The 16,101-nt window shown below is 38.0% G+C and overlaps 2 protein-coding genes across 2 annotated transcripts in view; one reads left to right on the top strand and one right to left on the bottom strand.

The window, feature by feature from the left end:
• The window catches only part of LOC148153410 (uncharacterized), a 440,640-nt gene that overhangs the window by 154,731 nt on the left and 269,808 nt on the right, over window positions 1–16,101 (bottom strand). The window lies entirely within an intron of this gene.
• On the top strand, window positions 14,860–16,083 carry LOC148153411 (uncharacterized). The gene has a single exon (XM_088001466.1). The coding sequence runs from the start codon at window positions 14,941–14,943 to the stop codon at window positions 16,054–16,056; it is 1,116 nt and encodes a 371-aa protein (XP_087857592.1). The 5' UTR covers window positions 14,860–14,940; the 3' UTR covers window positions 16,057–16,083.

Below are 16,101 nucleotides of genomic sequence, written 5' to 3' on the forward strand. Positions count from 1 at the left end.
GTGTACAAAAGGGAAATGTTCTGTTAATCAGCATTGTTTTGTCAAGTAAGTGTGCTTTCCTGCAAAACTACATGAATGCTCATCCTGGGCTTTTCATCAGAAATTATTGATAAATTAACATTTATAAACCTAACACTTGGGATGCAACACAACTCACAGGTAAAACATCTGTATGCCGGGCTCATCGTTCCGCCCGTTTTGTTCGCGCAGTGTGTTGAGACGGTGGAAAACAGTTAACTGGTTATTTTTTTTCGTGGCGGTTAAATGCAGTTGTCACAGGAAACAAACCACAATGCTGACCTGACCAGCTTACGCCGAATTATTTCCCTCTTTGCTAGTTTGAAAAGAAAAGCAAAGAAGATTAAAACTCGATAAGGAATGCAAAAAATGCCTGCGCGCGCACGGATCAGCGACAGTTGAAACTGGACCGCACAAATCTTTGTTTCACAACGCAAAAACTCACAAGGATATTTACGGCTCCTTTTGAAGTGACATCATAAAATGAAATTCCCAATACTGTTTAAGCAGTATAGCGCACCAGCACTAGAGTAGAGAAAATAGTAGGTATTCTACATATTTTGGTAAGTAAATGTCTTTAAATTTACAGAAAAACTAAATAATTGTTAAATGGGCTGCACAGTCTCCCAGTGAGAAGGCCCCATATTACATTTCCCGTCAGGATCTTTTTGCATGGCGCTTGCATGTTCGCCCTGTGCATGTGTGGATCCTCTCCATGTACTCCAGTTTTCTCCCTCAGTTAAAAGATATGCCTGTTAGGCTGATTTGATGCTGCAGATTGCCCTCTGGTGTGAGTGCGTGTGTGTGTGTGTGTGTGTGTGTGTGTGTGTACATAGTTGTACGCACACTGCTTTGTGGTAGACCAGAGTTGTCTAGGGTTCATTCTGCAGTGTATTTTTGTACTTGGGCCATGGCCTTTTGCCCTCAGAGACATAAGAAAAGGGACACATCATCATCAGATGATGAAATGACATCAATGAAATGATATCAGACTCAGATACCATTTTTCAAAGACGTTTGAGAACTAAATTTCACTGTAAATCTGACAGGGGTTTGAATAGTTTTGGACTTAACTGTACTCTAAGGTTTTTTACGTATTTTAAACTGAGCTGGTGATCATTGTGAATAGTATCATAGAACTGTTTTCAGAAGATTCAAATTGGGCAGAATGTAATGTTTCTGAAGGTGAAAAACAATTGTTTACAATAAAATCAGTATTTATATTTATCTTCTGCGCAAAATCATACATTTGAACTTAATTTTCCTTCAGTTTTGGATTCTTGTTGAGTTTAAGGCTCCGAAACGTCTTTTATGAGTAAGAAAAGCACATCGACTGGTCAATACATTTTCATAAATCATATAAATAGTTCCAAAACTCTATTTTGAAATTTATTTCTTGCCAGATGAATAAGACTTTACTTGATTTATTCACACAAACAATTAGATGGTGCATCAACAACTGATCTGGCTTCTTACGAGGAAGTCATTCCCAAATATGTGTTGACAGTTGTACTAAGAACGAAGGCAAATGCAGGCAATGTTTGGTTATTTGTGCCAAAGACGTAAGATGATCTTTTCAGGGGAAGATTTCTTCCCGAGCAACTTGAAATATGTATGTCTTCAACGCAAGTGTAAAACAGGACCTTACAATGAGGTTGTAGTTAGACAAAATGTTATGAAGCTACAAAAATGGCTTTGGAAAATATTAGTTAGGAATCTGTTCTATGATATGTATACAATAAGTACAAATAACTTAGTATTTCTAGTTTAAGCAGTTTTGTTTCTGATTTAATTCTTAATTATCTTGTGCAGATTGATGTTACAACTATGTTACTACTAACTGTAAAAAAAATAATTTGTTAAATAAAAGTAAATAACTTTTAAAAAATATGCTCATCATGTGTAGAAAAAAATACCACTGTTTACATTGTATTTTAGTGATGACAAATCACTCCCTCCCTCACAAAAGTAACAATATTCAATTGCTAGTGACTCGCCTCAGCATGATCCACGCTTGGAGCAGCTCCAACTGCGCATCACCCACCTACTTTCTGATTTATTAAGCTAAAATTTATAGAGTAATGAAGTTTTCATCACCAGATGGTCAATTGAGCCTAGAAAATAAATAAAATGAGGCACTGTTTTTATCCCAATAAACGAGAACACTTTAAAAAAGTAACACATTACGTTCATTGATAGGACAGAATTTTACTTCACAATATGTGCCTAATTTTCTCATGTTTAGACCTTTTACTACACCAACCTACATGGTTAAGCAAGCACCCGTGTATCAGCTTTACGCATAAGTCAAACGATTCATGGGAAATTGTGTTAAAAGCAATTACTAATGCTTTCAAACCATGAGCAGATTCAGTTTATTCTTTAAATTAAGTAAAACAATTACATCAAAACTAAACAAAGTATAGCTTTGGGCAAGCTCAGGAGATAATTTTCAAAATTGCAAGTCTCTTCTTTCCTCTGTCTCACTGTGGAAGCTCAGATCTCATTTAGACAGCCAACTCTCTCATTACTGCCTTCTTCATGCACATCATGTGAACAGGTTAAACAACAGTTGTACTGAGGTCAGCTGAAATTTCTTTGCAACAACAAAAAAAAAACGTTTGCTCTTTTTGATTTTGATTTCTTTATTGTGAAATGCTTGTGAATCACCAAGAAGCAGCAGCAAAAATTAGTTGTACTTTTTCAAACTAGAGCTGCAAAAAGGACATTTATTTTGCAGAGTTACATTTTCATTCTTGCGGCTTCTATTTATCTGCGTTGGCAGAGCATATAAGTGTCGCCTTTCCTGCAGGATCCTGGGAATGCGATTTGCATTTTCGTTGTGTATTCTGCATATCCGCCACCTGCAGTGGATGGCAAACCAAGGAACTTAAAGGATGATAATCTCCTTGGAATTCCTCTGCATTTTCTTATATAGATGAGAGGAGGGCCGGACAGTGGGGTTGAAAGGTCAACGGGACCAGTTTGCTGAGACCCATCTGTCGGCCCCTGCTCTGTTTACGCACCATCTCAGGAGTGAAAGGCAGGCGTCTCAAGAGCTATCCTGTTCTCATAACACCATGGTGCTTCATGTAGCTGAAGAATCCACAGAGGGAAGCTTGCGGTGGTCTGTGCACGATGAAGAGCGGCATTCCTCCTCCTATTCATCATCTGCTTGACGAATAATAACCAATAGACTCAAGCTACTTTTAAGCTTGATGCTGCATGCTGCAGTCTGAGATTCTCACGGTATGATAACCTTGGTTAAAATATGTTGATTTTTTATTTTTTACGCTATCTCTGTATTTCCACAAAAAAAAAAAAAAAAGTGTAAGCTGTACCTGATATTTGCTCGTTAATTAGTTGGGGAATCTGCTCAGGTAGAGCCTGCAGTTAAAAAAAAAAAAAAAAAAGATTAAACCCTTCTAAATAATCATTGGAAACATCTTTCTTGTGATTTCTGACCAGCTTTACATGCATGTTGTTACTTGTATTTTGACAATTTACCTCGAGTTGCAGAACTTCCATGCCACCACCCCGAGAGGTTCAAGTTGGAGATCTGGTTGAGTCAGTCTAAAATATTTTAACCAATATTAAGCTTTTAATATTGGTTAAAAGATTAACTGCATGTTAATCTTTAACTGGATGTTAATCTTTTAACATACAGTGAACAGATTTAGAAATTACCTTAAACTGACATCCACCAGGGATTTGAAAAATGTTGGGCTTCACTGTGCATTAATGTGAGTTAGGTTTGGATCTCTTTTGGTTTACACAACATGACAGTAATCATTATTTGCAAAGTATTTCCAAACAGACAGCTCTGCCTTTACTGTCAGCAAGTAGTAGCCATGCTGTCAGCCAGCTGACCAGAAACATACAGCAATATGCTGGAGAGTAGCAACACATATAATAGAAGATAAGGTTTGAAAGTATGACATTTTTAATCTTCGTCGTACCTTGATCGCTGTCGATTGATGCATGAAAAATGTACCCAAATAAAGGTTATTCTGAAGATGTTTCATTTCATTTCAAAATTTGTGCATGAAATTCAACCCTCAATCAAATCAAGTTGCTTTACAAAATCACAAGAAAGAAAAGTGCATAATGATTAGCCGTCTATAAACGTGTAAAAAAAAAACCCATCCCAAGACAAAATTGTTTCTTATGTAGAAATAACTGATTTAATATTTAACTTAGAGACAAGTAAACTAGCTAACCGTGTTTCTGTGTACTCTCTATACTTTAGATCAAAGTAAATCTAAGCTTGTATGAATTCATTCCTTCAAAATGACACACTTCCAATCTGGAGGATTGCCAGCAGTAAAATACTCTAACTAAAAGTTTCATACCTGCCACTTCACTGAATCGTTTCATTCACAAAATCTATGATTATGTGTTTTAATAACACCACTCCACTCGATGAGAGAAAAGGATGGCTCAGGGAATATCAAATGTTGATGTATGCAAAATTAGATGGTTTCCTCACTCAGGTGAAACCATGATACTGTATTTAGACTGCATTTTGCCTTAACTTGTAAAAATTACAGCCTTGGCTATGTGTTTAAGAGGAGCTGACTAGAGTTGGAAGGCAATATATGAAGCCCATGACCACATTAAACACTACTTTAATATCTGACTTCAAAGCGGAAGGGTAAAAGCACCAGGAGCAAAAACAATAATTTCACACATAATTATAAATATTAGTTAGGATTTAAACCCATTTTAGGAGCGATTTTTACACACTGACCTGATATGGAAGAGCACTGGAAGACGAACGCATTAGGCGAATGCCTCAACACTGTTAAATATTAGAAAATAAATAAATGTTTGCAGTGTAGTACTTACATAATATATATTGAACCACTCAATGATTAGGTCAATTTAGAACGTTTGTAGGAGGCTTTTAATTTGTCTGACTCATTGGATTTAATTGATTTTTTTTTTTTTGCAAAGTGCCTTGAAAGTATGTGTTGCGAATTGGTGTCTGAATTGAATATGTCAGTCTGTCTTACTTATTATTTACACAGCAATTTTTCTACCGTACTAACTGACTTTTGCAAAACGTTCCGTCCAGTACAAAGCTCATCCACTAATTTTATGTTTTAATATTCACTAATTCAGTTTATAATAACCAAAGAACACAAGCTTTCTGAGCAGATCCACACTCTGTCATTGCATCACTGAGCAACAATTAGTTTAAAAGTGTATTATTAACACGTCTGAGGTTAAAAGCTACTTTTGCTGTTTTATTTATTTATTTTTTTTGGTTAAGTGTATACAAATGTGTTGCTAAGGAGAAGGTATTTAAAAAATTTGCATATTTTCCTTTTTTTAATTTTCTGAAATGTTAATAAAACCACAAGACAAGATTACAATATGACTTTTTAATTGAAAGAAATGATATAATTATAAGACAGCCATCTCAGCAATCATAATTACATTAATTGATAAAGATTAAGTCGACCCAGATGAAAGATTTTGAGGTAATCAAACACTTACGGTGCACGAACCTTCCAAAGAAAAGGAAACAAATGAGCATAAATCTCCTGTGATAATTTCTCTCTGTGCTGGAGTTGTGTAAACTGGGGAAATTCCTATTGTTGGCAGATGCACCATGAGGCCTTGAAACTCCTTCAGGCATCTGTTCTACAAGTCCCGGCTTTACAAGAAACAGACAGCCAAAATTTTCAGACCAAGTATACAAAATAAGTCACCGCATACTCTAGATGAGAGATGGAATTGTCTCATGAGGATGACATGCAGGGAAAAGAAGCACCAATATGTCACTTTGATTTTATGCTGCTCAGTAAGCGTGAAATAATAATGGTTTGTGACAAATAGGAGCATCAAAGTCCTTGAGAAAGATTTAGACTTGCTTTGTGTGGACAGGCATGTGCAGGTCTGAACAAGCCTTGATGAACATTTAATAAATCTTACATCGGAGGAGGAAAACCCTCAGCAGATTGATTAACTGCTGACAGCTTTATGACAAAATTACTATTGTTGCATTGAGAGCACTCATCATTAGTTAAATCAATAGTAAGGCATGATCATTTATAGTACACCGCACTTCTAGAGTTTCTGTCAACCCTTTCATTTGGTCCAAGTCTATCACCAGTCACCTGCACTGCAACACACAGGTTCTCCTAATAGGCAGTAGTTATGACCTGAGGACCTGTAATGTGACACCTCGCAGCATTTAGAGAACAACGTACCTCTGAGGGTTTGTTGGAAATCATTAATTTTGCAAACATTTTAGGTGTCAATGCTTTGGATTTGTTCGGAAATGCTTTGGCATTAGAAGTGTACAGTGCAGATTGTTGCACAATTCCTCCCGTACTTGTGCTAATCTCGCAGAGTAAGCTGGAGTCGGCAAAATTAAAGAAGGTTTCAAGGATTTGACAGCATCTTACAGAAGAGGACCCCACAGGCGTTACTTGCTCTTTTAATGGAGTGAAAATGCCAAATGCCAAAAAGAAAATCGCTATAATCTTTTTTTGTTTATTTCTGGTACGACTTTGTGCAATTTCCCCAATATGAATCTGTTTTCGATGCACAAATTAACAATGGCACAATGTGTTGACCCTCGACTTTAGCTGGTTGAAGTTAAATAAGAACTGAACAGTCGAACAACAAAGACTGCTGATTTTATCTTTAGTTACAAATATTGAAAGGAATACTCTTAAAAATATTATTTTTTGCTTAATTTATTTATGACAATAATCTCAACACTCCACACTTGGCTTTCATCATCAAGACCAGAGGAGTCTGCAGTGTCTTCAACTCTGTTTGATAAAATTCATGATTATACCTTCATGAAGTTTAAACATAATCTTATGAAGCAAAGAAATGCTCAGAGTTGTAACAGTCGCTTAATATGGCAGAATTCAAAACTGAAACATCCATCCATCCATCCATCCATCCATCCATCCATTTTCTTACACCCTTATCCCATTGGGGTCGGGATGGGTGCTGGTGCCCGTCTCCAGCTGTCAACGGGCGACAGGTGGAGTACGCCCTGGACAGGTCACCTGTCCACCGCAGAGACAAACAGGACAAAACTGACAGTTTGTCAATTTTTTTTAGTTTTTCAAACGCAAACACAGTTGCATCTGTTTTTTCTGATTTAAAATTAGCAAAGTTACAACCTTTTTTTTAAATTTATTTTTGTTAAACATAATTCTTCAGATAGACACTCTCCCTCCAAGGGACAAATGAGATGAGGGATGACAACTCGGACCTTGAACAGTTTTAAAAGCAAAGCTTAACATTCAGTTGTTCGCATCCGTTGGTTTTGGCTCAGATTTTGCTTCCAAGATGTTATAGTACTATGAAAGTAGATGTAGCTTATATTTTTTTATGGAAAAATTAAGACCTTTTGTGATTCAAAGTGGGATTTCTGAAAGTTTTATCACAAAACAAACAGTAATATAACTCTTCATAAACGCTGAATGATGACCCAAATGTGGCCAAAGTGCTTTAGGAAAGCCATATTCTCAGGATAATTGCCATTTGTGGTTGTCTTGGCCCCCATTCTTACACCTTTCACATTACATAAGTCAGTTAAGCCATTGTTATCATACAAATATTGTTTGGTGGCACTTTAAGTTGTTCCCATAAAGTTGTCCAAAATTCCAGTCTTGCTGTGCTTGGGCTAAACATTAAATTCAAGATGACGCCTTGAAGCAAGTTGAACTTCACTGTGCTATTTCCTATTTTAGGGGTGACATTTTCTTTAAGCACAAACTGCCAGTAAAAAAAAAAAAGAAAAAAAAGAAACACCCACTCGAAACCAAACAATGCCAACTTGTTTGAGTGAAACGCTTAAGTTTAATCTCATTTGGTTGATTAAAGAAGCTTAAAGCGCGAAGAATGTTATGCAAGTTGCGTCATAACAGAGACTGGAAAGGAGATTTAGAAATAGGAGAAAGTCTTACAAATGCCAAAGAGTTGGGTCAAATGCACACATATTGGCTTTCAAGGTTACTAAAAACAATCGATTTTATGTTAGTAAAGGCGGTGGAGCAGTTGGCAGCACTGTTGCTTTTTGCAGCTTTCTTCGGTCCTTGGTTCAAATCCCAATCTGGAGTCTTTCTGTATGAAATTTGGATGTTCTCACCATGCTTACTCCTTGGGTACCTTGGCTTCCTCCCACAGTCCAAAATCATTACTTTTAGGCCCCCTTTTCTATGATACCCCTAGATAAATCTCAGTTCTACCATATCCTATCTTACAAAAGCTAAACTATTTTTTTTTTTTTTTTTTTTTACATATAATAATGTTCAGAAAATTTGTTTTGCAGATGTGGAGAGGGGGTAGAGTAGGGATCTCAGACTCAAGTCCTGCATCTGTCAGACGCAATCCTCAATAAATGTAACTGTAGCAAATGCCTTTATTACCTCCTCAACATGCGATTACATTCTACAGAGTCCTGTGGATGAACAAATGATTTGATTTGGGTGTGTGCAAGAAGAAATGAATCTAAAAGTTGCACAACAACATCAACTCTGGAATGCTTGAATTTGATACCCAAAGGGTATAGGCATGCAGTACCATGAAGACTTCCTGCTGTAACTGCAGTAAAATGTGGTTCCAAAAAATATTGACATGTAGGACACACACACAAATGTGCATCCACACTTTTCCAATTTTTATTTTTCAAAAATGTTTTAAAACCCATGCATTCTTTCTAATGCACAATTTGGCAGATATATTCCAATACAATTCTGAAGCTTAAGGTTGTAACATAACAAAAGATGAAAGAGGCAGTTTCCTCCAGTGTGTTGAATTAGCAAGTAAAACCCTGCCTGCCTTACGTCATTAAAAGTTTCGACAAAACCCCATGCGGACCATCTTTGAGACTCAATCGACACACACCCCTCCTCAAGTGGACGTCCTCCGCCTCTTCCCCATTGTGACGCTCACAGAACCGCAGGAGGTTGTAACTTCAGCTCGTTTTTATCATTTTTCTCAAAAGGTGCGCGCTGTTTACAAAACCACAACAAGTGTGACACTTAGCACGTCGGCGGGTACAAAGCCCCAGTCGAGTGATCTGGACCTGGCAGTGAAAGATGAAAGCTCACGCCAAGACTGGAGCTCTGGGTGACGCTCAGACAGACAGGTGGAAGAAAAGGACGGGAAAGACGACTGGGAGTTTTGGACAGGGAAGACAGGTCGGTGGGGTGGGGGTGGGAGGTTAAGCCAAGGCCAAGGCTAACATCTTTCCTGTTTGATATACTTTGATATGAGCACTGCAGTCTGAGAGTGTAAAAGGGTGATAAGCAGGGACTTGTCAGACTCTTTATGGGATGCACCGTTTGTTTATTAATCACTAGGTTCTGTGATGTGTCTCTCATCACCCCAACAGGTATAATTAAGCTTTAAAGGGCATGGGGGAGGCTTGATGTGTCTGCGATTCATTTTATCTCCTTGTTCCTTTTGAAGTCGCTGCATGTGAGTGTACACTGCAGGGTGTGTGTGTGTGTACAGTAGGTGAGTAAATCTCTGTATGGTCAGGGGGGGGGACCGCTCTACGAGGAATCCGTCTGTGGTTCCCGAGTTGCATGACCTGAAACGTCTGCTTACACGCCAGCTCATTTAGCCTGACACGTCTTGTTTAGCCTCTGTAGATGCTGTCATTTCAAGCACTGACAGTTCAAAGGTTGGCAGTTTTTGATGGCCAGGTATTGTGCTGCTTTGTGGGACATCTTGGGTTCCCAGCAGGCAGCTGTGGAGGCCCCTTTCCCTCCCCTCGCGTCCCCTTTCCGAAAGTATGCGACAGGTGTCGGTGGTGAAAACAAAACAAAGAGCCGTCTTGTTGTGATTGGCGAAGTGCTGTTGAGCAGAACCAAAAGGTTAAGCGAAACGAAATATACATCAGAGAAATGTTCTTTCTTTACCACTTCATATGTCCTGAAATTTACTTGTGGCGTCAAATGACATATTTTGAGCGGGACATCATGTAGGAATGTAAACAAGTCAGCACTGCTCCTCAGCAGCCTTGATCTTCTGACTGTCTTTCAGCAAGGTATATTCTTACTTATTTTACCTTTTAAAGAAAAAAACATCTACGCAGTCTAGTCTGGTATCTTCTCTTTTCTGTTCCAAGTAAAATCAGATGACTGACATAACATCTTTGAGGCAATACGTGCTATCAAAACACCTCTGCTACACTGAAAAAAGTGTGATCAGGATTAAGTAATATTTACTAAATAAATAAGAGCAAACTATACATAATAAAAAAGACTGTGTGCAGTTTTGAATCTCACTGAGCTGAATTAACCAAATTTGAATATTTTTTTAATTGCATTTTACTCTGTTTTTATTTAAATATAATCAGCAAAAAAACAATAAGTATTATTTATTTATTTTCATTGGTAAAGTCAAAAATGCAGAAAATTGATAAATTTTACTCATTTGGGAGGCCTTGACTTTTTCCCGCCCAAGGCATTTTCATCATAGGAACATCGCGTCTGCTCAGCATTTCGTGGACTACCGTTTGCTTAAAGGTAAGACATGTTTTAAGTGTTCTTAGTTAAACAATTCAAGTGTCTGTAGCAGTTAAACATTGTCTTAAGTTACTGCAAATTAGCAAACTTGGCAACTTTACTGTACAGCAAGTCAATTAAGTTATATTGTGAAGGATTCGAAGTCAGTCTACGTCGTCTTTGATTTGACTAAATGCATTGCAATGATTGAAAAAGTAGTCTCAATGTCACAATTTAATGTGACTAACGTAATACCGTTATATAGTGGCCGTAGAATACAAGCTACTCTTTTATTTAATTTAGTTTCTTGGCCTCAGCCCAAGCTTCCCCTCCCCCACCTTAACAAGCTAGCTAGCATGTTTGGGCACCATAATGGAGGAACAGACGTTGTTTTCAACGGTGAGATAATCAATGAGCTAATCAACTCAGGAGTTTCGTTTAAAGTTACTGCATGTAGTTTTTACAATTAAAATGTACTCAAGTAACATTTTTACTCAAGTAGCATGTTAAAAGCAGATTTCTAATCAGCTTTTATAACGTTACACATTTCGAAAGAAAAATCAGCCGTTTTGCATAGTTACATTTTCAGACAAAGTGCGCTGTTTCTTCTTTCTTCTTTTAATTTGGCGTGTTTTGAGCACAATGGCTGGTGTTTTGCTAAACCCCAGTTCACCGGCTCTCACTGAGGCTCTCCATTAACATTACGTTAGTTACATTCAGTTGGCACAAACGGCTTCCTCATTTTCCCCGTTTTCTCGGAAAAACGTTATGCTTTCAAACTGTGGCTGCAGCTCACACTGACAGATAAACAGTTACAGTGAGATGCGTCTGTGAATGTTGGGTTGAAATCAGTATGTAGCTTCGTACTGACTCTGAGCTGCCACAGAGAGAGTGAGAGAAATGTTTCCTTAGTCCGTTTTGGGCATCTTTGATTTTAATATTTATTTTTTGGCATTTGTTTATGTGCATATCACCTTAAAATCTGTTTCATATTTTTGTCTTAACATCTTAAAACGATAGTTCATTTTTTTGAAGTGGGATTGGATGAGGTATTCATCCATATTATAGAGCTGGATGATTTAAAAAAAACTTAATTGTGATGATCTTTTCAGTGACATTACAGTTGCGAAATGATTTGCAATTTCTGAGGGAAATATAATTTTGTATAATTGTTTTCTTATTTTTATTAAAAAAAATTAAGATGATTATGGCGTGATTCTTGCAGGGATGTGTAACGGATGTTTTTTTTTTAAGTCTCTAGATTAGGATGTGTAGGCCAGGACATCTTTGCAGCACAACATTTCATTTAAAATAATTTTTTAAGATTTAAGAAATGTAAGAAATATTGTACCTCCTGTGATTTGAAAATTGCAGTAGGCTGTATTGCAATTTTGATAAAATTTTGATTAGTTGTTCAGCCCTGGCACATTATTTAATTACTAGATCTAATAGTGATGTAGGCTACTAGTTATACACTAAATTAAAAACACCTTTTTTTCTTATTATCTTAGGTTCTGGCCTATGGGGTGGCAGTGTAAGATCTGCAAGTCTTTGTCTGCAACAAAAGGGAATCTACTAAAACATTACAGACTACAACACGCAACATTTGGTCGTGGGCAAACCCAGCCATGTCTATATGACAGTTGCCCTTGCACATTTAAAACACAGGGTGCCCTTCGCACACATTTGTCCAGGTATCATACAGCTCATGGCAGTATACAGCCAGGAATCATCCCTGCTTTTAAGTGTTTAGTTTGCAGTGCTAGTTGTTCTACAGAGAAGGACTACTTTCAGCATATAGGAAATCACCTGAAGAGCCACGAAACTGTCTTTTGTGTGTTTGAAGGATGCAGCTTTCGGACAAATATATACAATACATTTTTGAAACACAAAAGTAGAACACACAAATCCTATTCTTCGAGCGATTTTAAGCAAGGTGTGTATGAGAGTCACCACGATCAGATTGTTGACCATTCTGATTCATTAGAGGCCAGTGATAATGAGGGCACAAGTTTAGATTGTGATAACGAAAGTGCATCATACTTGGTTCTTCAAAGAATTGGTTTACTTCTGCTGAAGCTAGAAAGTGTCTATAATGCCTCACTGAAGTGCATTGATGCCTTGGTTGAAGACCTTCAGTTCATTTCATCTTCAGCATCTGTTGAAGTTGTTAGAGATATACTTGATTCAACATTGAAGTTAAATAAGAGCATTGTTGACCAGGCCATCATAACAGACTTGGCAGAACAGTTGTGCAACTTCCATCCCATTAGTACAGCACTTGCTGTAGGTGGTCCACTTGGTTCAGCTTTTAAGAGAAGAAGGTATTTTAAGGAGCATTTCCAGTGTGTTGATCCGGTTGAATATATTCTTGATTCCCAAAAGAACAAGACCTTTCAATATGTACCTATTCTCGAGACTTTGCAGAAGGTTTTGAAGAATAAACACATTGCAGAGGGACTGTCATCCAGACATTTAAACAGTACTGGATATATTAAGTCAACTTTTGATGGCAAACATTTCAAGCAAAATGCCTTCTATGCTGGAGAAGAGATAAAACTCTCTATAATCCTTTATGTCGATGACTTTGAAGTGTGCAACCCACTAGGAACGTCAAAAAAAAAACACAAAATAACAGCCGTTTATTGGATTTTGGCAAATGTACCTTTACAGTTGCAGTCTGCATTAACATCGATACACCTAGCTTTACTTTGCAAAGCTGTTGATGTCAAACAGTTTGAATACAAAGCAGTTTTGGAACCCCTCTTGAAAGATCTTGCCACTCTAGAAGAGGACGGGATTTTCATTTCCAGTGTTGGAAAAAGAGTTAAAGGAACTGTACACTGTGTTGTAGCCGATAATCTCGGTGCACATTCAATTAGTGGACTAGTTGAAAGTTTCACGGGGCCGTACATCTGTAGATTTTGTCTTGGACATTCTTCAGAGTACCAGACACACGAAGTGCGGACTGGAGTGTTTCCACCTCGGACAAAGAAGGACCATAGTTTGCATGTGCAAACTGTGAGAGAAAATCCAAATTTAACCCATTGCTTTGGCGTTAAGCGCTCGTGTCCATTGACTGATAAACTGAATCACTTTCATTTTGTATCTGGGTATCCACCAGATGCTCTACATGACCTTTTTGAAGGAATAGTCCCAAGAGAACTAGCATTGTGTTTTCAGACTTTCACCAAGAAGAAGTACTTTAATTTGACTGAACTCAACGAGTTAATCACACGTTTTCCCTATAAGGGCTCAGACAAAGCCAACAGCCCTCAAGCAGTCCCTCAAAACTACATTCGTCGCAGAACGATAGGAGGAAATGCCCATGAAAATTGGGCCCTAATACGGTTGTTGCCACTCATTGTTGGTTCACGAGTACCTGAGGATGATGCTGCCTGGCAGGTTCTTCTGACTTTAAAAGACATAGTTGAATTGGTGGTTGCCCCTGTTCATTCAGTTGAAAGTATTGCATACCTTGACTTTAAAATATCTGAGCATCGCGACAGATTCTTAGAAGTTTTTCCTGAAGAGACACTGACACCCAAACACCATTATTTAGAACATTACCCTGCACTGATTGCAGAGTATGGGCCTCTGGTTGGTGTGTGGACAATGCGCTTTGAAGCGAAACACAGCTTTTTCAAGCAAGTTGTGAGGCACACAAAGAACTTCAAAAATATATTGGTGACCCTTGCTACAAAACATCAGATGATGATGGCATGCCATTTACATACAGATGGTGGAAAACAGCCATTGTGTGTCACAAAAATATCTGTGGTGCCTTTAGATGTACTGCATTCAGACATACAGGAAGCTTTAAGAGAAACATCACCGCTTCTGTCTTCCGTGCAGTTTGCTAACACTGTCACCTGCTATGGAACAAAGTACACTGTTGGGATGATCTTACCGTATGGCTCTACTGGGGGACTTCCTGACTTTGCTGAGATTATTCAGATAGCCATTTTGAACAACCGTGCACATTTTATTGTAAAGTTACTAGATGCATGGTATGAAGAGCATCTTAGATCTTTTCAACTTGAGAACACTGGCAAAATGGCTCTTGTTGAGCAGCAGAAACTTGGTGATGTGTACCCCTTGGCTGCATACAGTGTGGGAGGAAAACGCTTGGTCACACTCAAACGTCACATCTGTACTTTGTTTTAGGTAATTTTGGTAAATTATATTAACCTTTACATCTCATAACATCTGTTTTTAAACACATTTTTTATGGAAACATAACAACAGTATCCTTTTTTGTTGACATGTTTGCAATTTAAGAATCATAATTATGGCACACACATTTAATGTTCTGATTATAAGTGTGGTGTTGCACTTAAATAAGTACAGATTTTATTTATAAAATGTTTTATATAGGTTTTTTTTATGTACTTTATAAGAATATCTTTAACTTTTGTCTATTCTAGTCAGGATGGCAGAGATGGAGGAAAAACTCAGAGTAATAATTGACGACCGAATTGAGAAGTTGGTCCTTCCATCAGGAATCCCGCCCACTGTGGAGGAGCTGCATAATATTGTGAAGGAGACCTTTGGGATTTCTACTGAGTTCAGTCTTCAGTATTTTGACTTGGAATTTGAAGATTATTTTACTCTTCACAACAGTGATCTTATCCAACACAAAGGCACCATAAAGGTTGTTCACACTTCTCCTATTCTTCTGAACTTGTATGCAGCTCATGAAAGTTTGGACAGTTCCTCTGTTCAACAGTCCACTGACTGTGACTCTGCATCGTTTGAAGAGTCAACTGCATCAAATGCAGAGTCATCTGCTGGAACATCTTCTTCACAGGACACCATTATCCTGTCTGGGCGCAGTACCACAGAACGCTGTCAGCCATGGCCAAAGCAGTTCCCCATTCCGCAGTTTGCATACGAAACTGAGATGTATCTTGAAAGAGGCAATGAGGACTACAAGAAGAATGGAACACTTCTCACTACCTCTAAGATCAAGGCAGGCATACTTGAGAAACTGGCTGAAACTGTATATACTTATACAGCCTATCCATCAGGTTCACAGATAAGTGATGTTGCTGAGGCACTTGTCAATAAATATCCTTGTCTCAAGGAACCCGGTTCCTTTGCAGGTTACTATGGCTGGCAGCAAAGCCTTAAATACAAGATGTCAAATTATCGCACCAAACTCAGAGGCTACGGTGTTCCTGAGGTGTTATGCAATGCACTAAAACGCAAGACCCCGGCGGACAAGAAGTCTGCAAAGAATGTTAAAAAGCCTCGAAAAGCAGAGATAAACTTCCTTCCTCCTTACCCGGCTGGAGAGGATGAAGAAAGTCAAGAACAAGAGAGAATTCTGTTGCTTACTGAAGTAAAGAAAAAGAACAACAACGCATTGATAAAAGAAAAAATGGCCAAAACATTTGCACACAGAAGAAACGAAATAATCAACCAATCACCCAGTATAGAGGACATCAAAGCCAGATGGCCCGCTCTATTTGAGACATCTCACGTGAGTTCTAAGTGCATGCCAATCAGAAATATTCCTAGTCAATGTGAAGGATTGCATTTGTGATTCTGCATTTAGCAATTTGATACAAAATGTGTTGCGTTACTGTCA

This window comes from Poecilia mexicana, unplaced genomic scaffold (genome assembly GCF_051168715.1).
Source record: "Poecilia mexicana isolate PSO_F unplaced genomic scaffold, ASM5116871v1 scaffold_20, whole genome shotgun sequence".
NCBI lineage: Eukaryota > Metazoa > Chordata > Actinopteri > Cyprinodontiformes > Poeciliidae > Poecilia > Poecilia mexicana.

Bases quoted from the DNA above. Each gene is read 5' to 3' on its own strand.
- LOC148153411 (XM_088001466.1), top strand. From the start codon at position 14,941: ATGGCAGAGATGGAGGAAAAACTCAGAGTAATAATTGACGACCGAATT.